At 40.2% G+C, this 14068-nt stretch overlaps 1 protein-coding gene across 1 annotated transcript in view; it reads left to right on the top strand.

Moving 5' to 3' along the window:
* Nucleotides 1-6730, top strand: part of LOC138154723 (nicotinamide N-methyltransferase-like) — a 7400-nt gene extending 670 nt beyond the window's left edge. The window contains exons 2-3 of the mRNA XM_069079695.1: nt 4033-4240; nt 6123-6730. Coding sequence (XP_068935796.1) covers nt 4033-4240; nt 6123-6561 — 647 coding nt within the window. The 3' untranslated portion in view covers nt 6562-6730. The remainder of the gene's footprint in view (nt 1-4032; nt 4241-6122) is intronic.
* Nucleotides 6731-14068: the final 7338 nt, after the last annotated feature.

The raw sequence follows: 14068 nt of genomic DNA, 5'->3' as shown, positions 1-14068 counted from the left end.
ATAGAAAGGGAGGGAAAGAAGGAGAGAGACAGAGAGACAGAGAGAGAGAGACAGAGAGAGAGAGAGAGAGAGAGAGAGAGAGAGAGAGAGAGAGATTGTGTCACGTAATTTTGAAGAAGGGAATAAAGGAGTTCACTTACAGGAAGAGGGATATGCATGGGAAAACAGAGAATTTTGTAAACACCTTAAAGAGCCCTGTGTTTCAGAGAGGCTTTGAGCTACAGAGACTGACAGTATCCATTAGGCCAACCTCATCCATTAGTCAATGTGAATGTGACTAGAGAAACTGTTAAATTCTCGTTCTCAGCACACTCTAGTTTTCATTTACTCTGTGACTTGGAGAAGGCCTCCTAACCCTTCTGGGTCTCCTATGGGATAAATATTTTAAAACTGGTACCTAACTCTAAAAGGCCTTATTCCTTAGATAAATGTCCCCTGAATTAATAGTCTGTGGAAACCTTATACAACATTAAGGGGCTACATTTTGATTTATCTCTCCCCCATCTTAATTCCATATCAGTTGTTCCTGATTTTCTTTTCTATTCTGAGTGGATTCAAGGTCTGTGTACCATATGTGCACATATGTGTACATTCCTCCCCCCCCAGGACCTTAAAACCTGCCCTCAATGTGTTCACATTAAAGATGGAAGGTAGATAGAAGCTGATAATGTGGGGAGTAGGATGGAAGAAGGAAATTGTGTCACTTTAAAACTAATCTTTCTCCATGTCTCATGTTGTAATGGGAAGAATGATGGCTCTGGAGTGCAGGACCTGACTCTAATGATTGTCTAATTATGTGTGACTGAATAAAACCATTCATTCCCTCTGGGCCTCAATTTCCTAGTGAAGGTTTGAGAGACCTACAACTTAAGGTCCAAGTTTCTTAACCAAAACTGGTCCAAGTTTTTTTATATAGTCCACCTTGTAGATCCTTGGCTGTACAAAGACAGACAGTAAGTGGGTTCTGGTTCTCAGGCCTCAGTGATCATTAATGTTCCCTCCAGCTCCAAATTCTATGACATAGAGAATATGACCAAGAGTAACCTACTCATCCTAGCAAGGTTAAAGGATGGAGCTTTTGCTTTGACTTTGTGTCTTCCTCATGAGTATGGGCATAACCATTGACATCAAATTTGGGATTTAAAATAAATGAAAGTAAGTATTTACTAAGTGCCCTCTATATGCCAGACTCCATGCTAAGCACTGGGAACAGAAAAAAAGAAAAGAAACAGTCGCTGTTCTCAAGGGGCTTACATTTCATTGGAGCATGTATATATATTCTTAAATTTTAAAATATATGCAAAGTAAATTTTCTTTGTCCTTTGATTTTGAAGAGGACCAATGACATCACAGGTGATGTTTGTGAACTTGATTTATGTGAGGCAGAGTTGGAAAGTCATGAGCCTCATTATCTTTTCCAGTGGCAGGACAAAAGTTAGGATGATTGGCAGTGGCTTGGGTTGCAGTGGATGACCTTGGCATCTTTAATGTCTGACCAAGCTCTAAGTGTTCCACAGTGCCTGCTTCAGTTTCTTTCATGGCTGCTGGAAGAAAGTCTTCTCATCCATCCATTGAACCTAGGGAAGTCTTCGCATGCATGGGGTAGACATCCCCCTGACTCACCAACAAATTTAAGGCCTCTCAGTTACCTTCAACCTGGTATAGCCCATCTGCTGAGATGGTTTACCAGGCTGTGGCCACTGTGCATGTTACGGCTTCTTGGGAGTCACAGGGTCTGTGTGTATGTTGAAGGGGATGTTCAGGAGAACTAGGATCTCTGGTATGAAGACTTACTGAGCCCTTTTCAGGGCTGTTCACCCAACTTTGGAGCCCACCTGATTCACTCAACTCAACCAAAGGGGGTACTAACAATTTGGGGATCACAAAAATCTTTATGTAGGAGATTGTCTATCAGTGAATTTTGAAGGAAGGTAGGAATTCTGAAAGACAAAGATGAGGAAGAAGTGAATTCCAGGTATAGGGCACAGCCTGTGCCAAGGTCTGGAGAAAAGAGAGAAAGGGGCAGAATGTCCTATGTGAAGAACTCAGGTGAGCCACTTTGACTGGACTGGTGAGTTCATGAATGAGGGTGATACATAGTGAGCCTAGTGGGGTAGGCTAGACCCAAATTGTGACAGACTAAAAATCAAATTAAGAAGGTTGTATTTGATCTCAGAAGTAGTAAGGTGGCACTGGAACCTTTTGAGTAGGAGAATGACAAGGTCATGCCTTTGCTTTAGGAAAATCATTGTGGCAGCTGTGTGGAGGATAAATTGGAGAGGGGAGAGATTTGATCATGTTTTCTTAAAGAGGTGTAAGAAGGCACCCTTAGACTTTTAATACCTTATTGATCATAATTGAGTGAGGCATGGCTAGTGCAGATCTGGGAACTGGCCTTTTAAAAATGAGCAGATCAGAGAAGCAGAGCCAAGGAAACTGAATCAGGACAGAGACCAGAGTTGAGAAGGAAGACTATATTCAAAGAGCAGATTTCCCTTCACCAGGCCTTATTTGAAATTCTTTCAGCCACCATTCCTCAGTACTGCACATAAGTCTGTTCCCAAATTCTAAATGCTTAAGGGTAGCCCATATTGTGAAGGGGAGAAAAGATGAAATGTGCACACCCTCAAGAGCAGATTGTATAATAACTATACTAATTGTGTTAACATACTTTATAGGAAGCAGGATCAAATGGGGAATATCTACATTCAATGTGCCAAAGTAATTTAGGAAGTTGTTTTAAATGTGATATAAGGTGACAGAGTCTGTGGCAGAACCCCTCTCCCATGTTAGTCCCTGAAGAATTAGCCATGGAGGGGCAGCGTCATAGTAGTGGATTGGTGTTGGTAAAGGAATTCTAGTGATCAAGACAGCGAGCCAAGACAATTCCAAAGGACCCAGGATAAAAAATGCTCTCCATAACTGGAGAGAGAACTGGTGAACTCTCAGTGCAAACTGAAGCATACTTTTTAAACTTTCTTTATGTCTCTTTCTTGTGTGTGTGTGTTTTCTTTTTGCAGCATGGCTAATGTGGAAATTAGTTTGGCATGACTTCACATGTATAATTAGTATCATATTACTTGCCTGCTCAAAGGGTGGGGGAAGGGTGGGAGAGAGAAATAGAATTTGGAACTCAAAATATTAAAAAAGGAATGTAAAAATGTAATTGGGAAATATTTAATGAAATAATTAAAATATAATTTAAAAAAAAAAGGAATTCTGGGGCCTGGCTTTTCAAAGCCACAACAAAGGCCTCAGCTTGTTAGCTGATCAGGATTTAAGCTGACCAGATCTACTCAAATTTTAATTCTGCTATCTCTTAGCCAGGTGACCCCAAATAAGCCAGAGGACTTTTTGGAAGGGACCTTAAAGAGCATTGATTGATTTTTACAGATTACGACACTGAGAACCATACAGGTTGAATAGTCAATCCAAGATCATGCAGATGGTTAACTGCAGAGCCTGGACTGGAAATCAGATCCATTGACTCAAAATGCAACATGCTCTTTACTCTACCATCCATCTCTTCTCTGAGTCTTGGTTTTCTGATCTGTGAAAGGAGAATGAGTATACCCATTTGAGAACCTCATAGGAAGCTTGTAAGGATCAAGTGAATTATTAGTGATAAGGACCTATGACTTAAGTGTCTATATTCATATCATTTTCATATACAGTGATTAGATATAATAATTATCTATAATCTCAGTGAAAGTCACCATTTGGGACCCAAGTGATTTATTTTACTTTGACTTCAAGTGAAATGAATCACTTGAGTCCCAGATGATGATTAAATCTAATAACAATAATATAATTATATAAACATTTACATGATTTATTCTTTTTATTTATATATTTTATTCTTTATTAAATTGAATTCCATTTTAAAATGAATCATAGACTGGATAAGTTCATATCCCTATATCACTATAACATTGAAGATCACAAGTTGGCCTCTGATTCAGAAATTAATGTGATGACTCCTTAGAGCATCTCATCTCTAACCACCCATTTTTGCCCTCTTCTCTGGGACAGGCAGGGTGAAAGGAGACCTTCTGATTGATATTGGCACTGGTCCCACCATCTACCAGCTCCTCTCTGCCTGTGAATTCTTTAAAGAGATTGTGGTCACTGATTATACTGACCAGAACCTCAAGGAGCTCAACAGTTGGTTAAAGAAGGACCTAGAGGCATTTGACTGGTCTCCTGTGGTAAAATATGTATGTGAACTGGAAGGGGACAGGTAGGTTTTTCTCTGTCTACTTACCAGATCTCTGGGGTACTTGGGGGTAAGAGTAATTCCCTGAAGCAAAAATTATCCTTGGGGGTCCAAGTGCAGTGGAAAAAAAAGTCAGAGAGAAAACAGATAGGGACAGAGAAAACAACAGAGAGTGACAAAGAAAGAGAGGAGAGAGAGACAGAGAGAGAAACAGAGATGAGAGCTACCCATAGAAATATAGAAAAATTCAGGGAAAGGTAGAGGGTAGAGAACCAGAGGCCTTGAAAAGGAGTCATACAGAGAGACAAATAGAAAGAGGGGGAAAAAAGGGAGACCAATTAATGGAGAGAGATATGGCCATGGCCAGAGAAAAAGAGATCTGAAACCTCTTCAGGGTATGTATGGAAGATGCCTGAGTGCAGAGCTGGGGAAAACTGCTTAGTGTGGGAGGGAGAAAGGGACAGGAGATAGACGGACCTAGGCCAGTTCTATGGAAGAATTCCAACCCAAACTCGAAACATCTTTTCCCATGTTAGTATTTGCCCTCTGGAGCTAGATGCCATTGCTAGCCACCTGAGCATAATACAACTAGAATGTGACTGATGCTGAATGTCCCAGCGGCAGGGTAGACAGTGCTAACCATGCTAACACAGGTGAGTCAGCCTTCATTGGAAGATTCTCTTCAGAGCAGATGATAAGTGAAAAGGGCAGGAACTTTCCTGTCTGTCTGTCAAGAACATTGAGGAGAATATATATGCCCATCCCATTTATAATACAATGTAAGCTTCTTCTAACAGGACTGGGGAAGAGGAATGCTGACTAAGGGAAATCAATCAATCAACAAAGCACCAAGCATTTATTTTGGCTGCCTTGTGTCAGACTTCTGTATACAGATACCTTCCTGTATGAAAGGAATTTACATACTAAGGAAGGAAAGAGAAAAGAGAGAGGCTAGGAACATAGAAAGGAAAATATTCAGCTATGTAGCTTTTATTGATACATTCATTTCCTGGTGTGCATCTGTACAAAAATGTCAAATGGCATTATTTCACATCACAACTTTTTTTGTCTTAAATTACATTTATAGAAACTTTTTCAGTAAAATTATACCAATGGTAAGTACATAATTTTAAAAGTTTTAATGTGCACTTAAAAATACCAGACAAATTTAAATATATCTATAGTAAAAAAAAAACATTTTCACTAGAAGATAGCACTTCAATTTTGTAAAATCATGTTATTTTGTAAGCTGGGAGAAATTCCAGATAGATGCTACCACCTTGCAGCTGATTCTAATGCATTTCCTATAAAACACTTCAATGACACCACTGTAGTTACCACCCATTCCAATATATTCCCTCCAACTATTTTAAGCTAGTATAGATACTGTCCTACAGCTCATTCTGATCTATGTCCTATGGAATGCTTTAACAGCTAGTGTTCTTTGCATTCAAAATATATTCCTAAGTATATAGAGGCAGTGATGTAATGGATGGAGCACTGGACCTGGAGTCAAGAAGACCCAGGTGTAAATCTACTCAGACACTTAGCTGCATGACCCTAGGCAAGTCATTCGACCTTTCTTCGCCTCAGTTTCTTCATTTGTGAAAAGAAAGTCATAATAACCCCTCCTGATGCCCCAGAGTTGTTGTGAGGATCAAATGAGATTATAAATGTAAAGTTTTCTAGAGTGCCTGGCACACAGGAAGCTCTATATAAATGTAAGCCGTGATCAGTAGCTGTTATTATGGACTACTGGGTGCATTCTCCTATCATTTTCCCCCTCCTTCAAAAAGGCGGTAACTCCCAGACCATTAGGATTTTGGTTGGTCTTGTCAACACAGGCTGAGAAGACAGCAAGAGCTGCCCCATCCTATTAGTGCACTTGTCATTTTGTTTGTTTCAGAGAGAAGTGGGCCGAGAAGGAGGAGAGGTTGAGACAGAAGGTCAAGCAGGTCCTGAAGTGTGATGTTACCCAAAGTCATCCTTTGGGCCCTGTCTCTCTGCCCCCGGCTGACTGCCTGCTCACAGCATTGTGCCTGGATGCTGCCTGCGAGGACCTCCCCACCTACCAGCAGGCCCTGAAGAACCTTAGCAGCCTGCTGAAGCCTGGGGGATTCTTGGTGTTCATCGACGCGCTCAAGAGTAGCTACTACATGATTGGTGACCAGAGGTTCCCCAGTCTCTCCCTCACCCAGGAGGCTGTGGAGGATGCAGTGGGGAAGGCTGGTTTCAGAATTCAGGAGTTTGAAATCATCCCCCAAAGTTACTCCAGGAGCAGAGCAGAGAATGAAGGACTTTTCTACCTCGTAGGGCAGAAACTCAATAATTCTGTAGGGTTATGAAGTTAATCATGCATCAAAGCTCAGCTCTTCTGTGGTTCTTGGTAAACATCTTTCTATCTGTGGCCTGGGATGAATTATGGGCAGCCCTTGGGGAAAGGAAGACTGAGTAAACTCTTCAGATGGTTCATTGTAAGCACTTTATCTATATTAAAGCAATCTACCTGACTCACCCAGAGGACTGACTTCAGTCTTTGGTTCTCACTGCTCCTGTCAAAAACACTGACTAGAGGGACGGCTAGGTGGTGCAGTGAATAGAGCACTGATCCTGGAGTCAGGAGGACCTGAGTTCAAATCTGGCCTCTGACACGTAACACAAAGACTAGCCATGTGACCTTGGGCAAGTCACTTAACCCCAATTGCCCTCTAAAAAGCAAAAAGAAAATTAAATTAAAAAAAAAAACACTGACTAGAAGGGGTGGGCCAGTATCTGGGGGTCATACAATAAGTCCTGGGGTGGGAACAAATCCATCAATTAATCAATCAATGAGTATTCATTTAGAGCCTACTAAAAGTTCTGCATGACAGTAGATGCAATGGATAAAGCAAAGACATGTAACTGGGGAGACAAGACCGACACTTGTGAAACAATGAGTGCAGTGGTACTGAGCATACCTATTATAGACTGGGAAGAGAGAACCATCAATTTGTACCATAGTCATTAAAGGAGCCTTTGTAGGGGAAGTGGGTCGAGTTGAGCCTTGAAGAATGGTTAGGGTAGAGTAGGTGGTAGCGGAGAAGAAGGAACGCATTGCAGGGGATAGATGTGAACAACAAAAGTGAAAGCCCAGAGGCAAGAATTCCTTCATTCCTTCAATGGACATTTATTAATGTACAAGATACCGTTCCAGGTGCTAGAGGAGATACGAAGAAATATAGTAAACAATTCCTCTTCTCCAAGAAAGTGTAGGAATGATAAGACATGTACATATATAACTATGACAGAAATTTAAAGGAGGATACATGTGTAAGAGGAATACAAAGTGATGTGAGATCAAATGAAGGAGAGTCTGATTCTACCTGGATGGAAAGAGGAAGGCTTCATGGGGAAGGTGGTATCTGAGCTAAACCCTGAAGGATGACAGATTGTCAGATGGTTGAAAAAAGGAGGATGTTTCAGTATGTGGCCCAAGTGACCCCATTTTTAGGCACTTAAGGAGCTGATGAATGTTATGGAGGAGTCACTTTCAGGGACTCTTTGGAGATTTTGGAGAATGGGAGATATACTGCAGAACAACATAAAGATAAACATTGTCATGATTTTTGAAAAAGGGGAATAGAATAGCACCTGCAAACTAACTTCCTGGAAAAATTCCAGGACTGATGTTTAGAGAAGTGGTTAATGAACATTTAAGAAAAGCAAACAATGACCAGAAAGAGTCAATATGGCTTCATCAAGAATAGCTCATGCTAGACTAAGCTTCTTTCCTTCTTTTATAGGGTAGCTAAGCTAGTACATCATGGAAACCCTGTAGATCCAATTTATGTGGATTTAGCTAAGTGTTATTCTTACTTTGTTCTTGCAGAAAAAAATAGAGAGATATTAATTTAGCTGATAGTACAGTTAGGTTCAGATCTGGTTGAATGACTGGAATTAAAGACTAGTTATTAATGGTTCAACGTCAACTTAGTAGGAGGTCCCCAATGAAGGAATCAAGGGATCTCTGCTTAATCCTGTGCTGTGTTTCTATGGATGTCCTGAACAAAAGAATGATGACATCAAATTTGCAGATTATACAAAGCTGGGAGGAATAACTAAGCCACAGAGGATGACAGTCAAAATCCAAAGAGATCTTGACAGACTAGAATATGGGACTGAATGTAATAAGATAAAACCTCTTAGGGATAAATGCAAAGTCTTACTCTTGAGTTTAAAAAAAAATCTTGTAAGGACAAGATGAGAGAGACATGGTTAGTCAGCAATATGTCTGAAAAAAGATATGGGAGTTTTGGTGAACTGTAACCCCAGTATGAATTAATAGTGTTATATGCCAGCTAAAAACAAAACAAAACACCTAATGTGTTCTTTTTATTTTTTTGCTTTTCTTTTTGGAGGGCAATTGGGGTTAAGCGTAAGGTCACATGGCTAGTTTTTGTGTTAAGTGTCTGAGGCTGGATCAGCACCCAGGTCCTCCTGACTCCAGTGCCAGTGCCCTATTTACTGCACCACCTAGCCACCCCAAACCTAATGTGTTCTTAAATGACTTTAAGAGAGGAGGAAGGAAGTGATAATCTTACTGAACTCCTTGGTCAAACTGTATTCTGACCTGAACATCAGCATTTAGGAAGGACATTGATAAGTTGAATTTCATCCTGAAATTGTCAACCAGAGCAGTGGAAGGCCTTAAGTCTATGCTGTATAAAGATTGACTTAAGGGACTGGGGATGTTTAGCCTAGAAAAGCAAGTACTTATTGGAGACATGATAGCTGCCTTTAGATATTTGAAGATCTGTCGTGTAGAAGAAGCCTTTTCTGTTTGGCCCCAAAAGAAAAAAAATCAGGAGCAAGAGGAAGAATTTGCTGAGGAAAATTTAGGCAAGACTTCATAAGAATAAGAGCTATTTATAAGAGGAATGGGCTGCCTCAAGAGGTAGGGGATTTCTCCTACTCGATGCTTTCAAGTAGGAGCCATGAAGGAGGCTCTAAGGACTCGAGCAGCAGGCCAAAAGTGAGTTGAATATGGCTCCCCTTTGCTTTTCATTTTCTCTCAGCTAGACCTTCCTGTGAATCATCTGGAAGAATCCTCCCCTGTGTAAATGGCAAAAATTACCAAGCCCTAAGAAAAGCTAAGAGTAGCTAGGTGGAGCAGTGGATAGAATGCCAGGCCTTGGAGACACAAAGATCTGAGTTCAAATATGGTCCCAGATACTAGCTGGCTGACCCTGGGCAAATCATTTAAACCTGCTTGTATCAGTTTCCTCACTGGTAAAATGAGCTGGAGAAGGAAATGGCAAATCACTCCAGTATCTTTGCCAAAAAAATCCCAAATGCGGTCACAAAAAGTGACTGAACAACAATAAGGAAAAGCCGTTTACTGCTTCCCATCAGCCCAGCACTATAGGACATTCCATAGTGCTGACCTGATTTGGGGGAATAAAATGTTCCATGCCGAGACCTCTGTGAAAAGATGAACCTATCAAAATACTCAGAGAGGAGAATCCAGGGGTACAGTGCCAGTGAGAAGGTTGGGCTCCAGCTATAAAGAGAGCAGATCTCAGCTCTAACTTTGCCTGATTTAGGCAGTACTGTCAGAGCAGTGACCATAAGATTGGAGGGTTAAGTGGAGTTTCTATCTGCTGAAGGATGCAAAACTCTGTGCCACAAGCACCCCATGGCAGATAGCCTCCAGGGACCGTCAGCCTGAAGGGAAGTTGAAATCAAGCGAGCTTATGAGTCCTGATCTTTGGCTTTCTTTTCTGGAAATCAAACAGGCTGAATCAAAAGCATATAACGCCAAAGGATATTTCAGGGAGTAAATTTTGGAAATGTTTAATTCTGAGAATTTTCAGGGTTTGTGTTTTTTAAAAATAGAATCTTCACAAGGGAGTCAGAATGGAAAAAAGGACCAGAGTGCTGGTCTTGTGGTCAGAAAGAAGTAGGTTTTGATTCAACTTCTGATATTTTGTGAACCTGGGAAAATCGCCTCAAGTTTCCAAGTGTCAGACAATTCTCTGAGACTTAGCTATTTGGTCATACATGACTGTGTCTATACTGGTGGTGTTCCCATGCTGAAGAACTCGCAGATTCTTGACATATTTAGCCATCCCTCCCCTGGCCTAGTGTCCAACAGCCTCATCTTAAGCAAACTTCTAAGATTATGAGTCCTTCTGGTAAAAAGAAGATAGAACTGTTAAGGGGTTGTTTGCCCTTGATATAATAAAGTGGTGTTGCCAACATTGCCCTGGTAATTCCTGTCAACTGGTTCTCAAAGTTAATGAAAAGAGACATCCATAAAATAGACAGTAGACTCAAAATAGTAACCATTCCCATTTATCTTAGCTACTAGCCACCCATACCTTCCTGACTGAGAGAGCCTGTAAAGGTTAGCTGCTGGGCTGTCTTCCATATTAGTAATAATTACTACCAAAGGTTCTCCAGCTTCTTCTTCTTTCCATGCAAGCAGCCATGGAGAAGGCTGGTTATACCATTGAAGAGGTTGAGGTTATCCCTCAAGTTTACTCCAGGAACAAGACAAATAATGTAGCACTTTTTACCTAGTGAGGTAGTAACTAAATCAGTGGAACTCCAAGGTTCATAGGATAAATTTGATAACAAGAAATTGAAAAGCTTCATATGAACAAAATAACGCAGTAAGAAAAAGGAAGTACTTGACTAAAAAAACAACAACCTGGTATCAAATAACACAAAAGGATTTCAAATTATATCTGCCATATGGATATATGATATCTATAGGTAACTAAGAGAAATAGATAAGACCAAATGCCATTCCCCAATAAATAAATGGTCAAAGTGTATGACCAAACAGATCATAAAGGAAAAAAAAACAAACTATTATCAACTATATGAAAAATTGTTAATATAAGAGAAATGTAAATCAAAACTAGTCTGAGATTTTACCTGAAATCCAAAAAAGAACTAGAAACAATGTAGATGCCCGTTGTTTGGAGACTGGCTAAACAAGTTATATACATACATATGAATGAAATAAAATATTGGTGACTAGCATTTATATAGCATTTTAAGGTTTACAAAACACTTTATAACAACCTTAAGAGATATTGTTATACCCATTTTATAGATGAACAAATTGAGACACAGAGATATTAAGTGACTTGACCAGGGTCACCCAGCTAGTGTCTGAGACAGGACTCAAACTCAGGTCTTCATGATTCTAAGTCCTGTGATCTATCCAATGCACCACTTAGTTGCCCATACATTGATATGCCAGGAAAACAATACATGTAATCACCATAATATGAATAAAAACAACAAAACACTTGAAACTGAATGCTGTGATGTTATAATGATTAAGTTTGCTTCCAAAGAAGAAATATGAAAAAGTATCTCCTTTTTTTCCTTTGCAGAGAGTTTGGAACCCTATATTGTTATTGTTCAGTCATTTCAGTCATGTCCGGTCCTTCATGACCCCATTTGGGGTTTTCTTGGCAAAGATACTGAAGCAGTTTGCCATTTCCTTCTCCAGTTCATTTTACAGAGGAGGAAACTGAGGTAAACATGGTTAAGTGACTTACCCAGGGACACACAGCTAGTAAGGGATGTCTGAGGCTGGATATGAACTCAGATCTTCCTGACTTGAGGCATGGCATTCTATCCAATGTGCCACCTAATTGCCCAGAACACTATATTTCATGTTGTATTTTTTAAAATGGTTTGGTTAGTTTTACTGAAATGCTTTTCTCTCTTTTTATTCTTATAAGGGATTGCTTTCTGGGTGAGGAAAAGAGAGGGATACATTGTGAAACATAAGTAATGCCATTGATAGAAAATACATCAACAAAATTTACTTAATAAAAACGTAGTCCTTGTTCTTCAGGGATTTGCGGTCTGGTTGGGAGATGAAACTTACTGACACATGTGAAATAATTAGGTAATGAGTCATTTGAGCTAAGGTGTAGTATGGTATAGTGGATGGCAAACAGGCCTTGGACTCCTGAAGCCCCGGGTTTGAGATTTGCTTTCTTCACATGAATGGGTACAGTAGTTATGAGTAAATTATTTAATTTTTCAGTGCCCCCCCATGACCATTTTCTAAGACAATAAGTTACAGAAAAATTACTGATTACTATCAGAGGAGTTTCCTCAACTCCAATGCATCTGTGACCTCATTGATGCTGGGATTCCCTCTAAGGATGCAGATTAAAATCTAAGCGGTGCCTGTCCATCCTGTGTGGTATGTCCATCCATGTCCATCCACAAATGTATTGCCTGACAGACTGGAGACTTTCTTCCTTTTCTCCTGACAGTGTGAAGGTGCCAGCAGAGCACTATGGCTATCCATCTGTCATTCTTTATTCTCACTATGTGAACCGCCCATCTTCTCTTCCTATCATACAATTCCTTACTTCTTTTCTTCTTTGGATTTTGTCATTAGCCATTTGTTGTAGCCTGCTTATACCTGGAGTTAGGAAGACTCATCTTACTGAGATCGAATCTGGCCTCAGACTCTTACTAGCTGTGTGATCCTCGGTAAGTCATTTAACCTTGTTTGCCTCAGTTTCCTCATCTGTAAAATGAGTTGGAGAAGGACATGGCAAAAACACTCCAGTAGCTTTACCAAGAAAACCCCAAGTGGGGTCACGAAGAGTCAGACATGACTGAAAAATGACTGAACAACAAAGCTCATACCTTCCTTCCACCTCTTCACTGCCCTCTCTGTAGTCGTAATTTTTAATTCTTCAGAGGCAGTTGTATTCCATGCCTTGTATATCCACAATAGTAGAATACTAGTTTCTAAACCTTTTATTCACGGGAAGCTTGGGGTCACTAAAAGAGTTTCATAGTTTGACTGGACACAAGAACGAGGATGGGGCAGAAGGCTGCGTGAGTCTGGGGCTAGCTGTCCCAACTGGTACAGAGATAGCAGTTATTGTAAGTAAATGCCATAGGCAAACCTGAAGGCAATCCAGATTATTGTCCTCTTCTTGTTGAATTCTAAGCTGAGCTTACTGCTCATCTGTACTGTTTGTCCCAGTTAGACATAGAGAATTTGGCTACTTCATCATTCTCTGCAACAGACGTTGATGCATAAGCTGCTGTTCTCTTCATGGCAGTCTTTCTGCTTACCTTCATCATGATTCCTGTAATAAGAGATGATCAAGTGCCCCATAAAATGACATTTCTTTTTGCAAATGATGAGCCCAATTCTGCCAGTTCCTTAATTTTGCCATCCAAGAGGAAACCTCTGAATCAGCCTTGCATTTATCTACAGCTTCCTTATATATTCTAGCTTCATTTATACAAAGATTGTTGATATGATTCACTTCCTCTGGTAATATGTCGACTATGTTTATTGGACAAGGATTTCATTTTCAGAGTACAAGCATCTAAATTAATGTTTATAAATGATCAGAAAACAGCTTGATTCTCAGCCTTCTCAAGCCTTTTTTTTAATCTACTCAGCCAGTAGCACTGCAGAGGTGAAGGGTGATTCACAGAAGTGTGGACCATTCTGCATTTTTCTTTGTTTCATTGGTTGCCATGGTTATAGAATTCATCACCCAGGAGTCAGCCTGGATAGGAAGCTCTTTGTACTTAACTAGACAGTTCTTCAGAAAGCAGATGTCATCTGTCATCAGAACCATATTCTAAGCCTTTCCTTCGTGGTAGAACCTGCCAGAGCTTTTGCTCCATTTGCATAACCTTCAAGCACCCAAGGTCAGTCACCTTGATGATGATAATGATAACTAGCATTTATATGAGTGCTTTAATACTTGCAAAGCACTTTACATGCTATCTCATTTGATTCTTACAAAAAGTATGTGTGAGGGAGGCACAACACAGACTGATAGGTGCATGGCAGAGGCATGA

This window comes from Petaurus breviceps, unplaced genomic scaffold (assembly GCF_028583685.1).
Source record: "Petaurus breviceps papuanus isolate PSGF00001 unplaced genomic scaffold, PetGlider_PUasm1.0 91133, whole genome shotgun sequence".
NCBI classification, from domain to species: Eukaryota; Metazoa; Chordata; class Mammalia; order Diprotodontia; family Petauridae; genus Petaurus; species Petaurus breviceps.
This window is presented reverse-complemented; position numbering and strand designations above follow the sequence as displayed.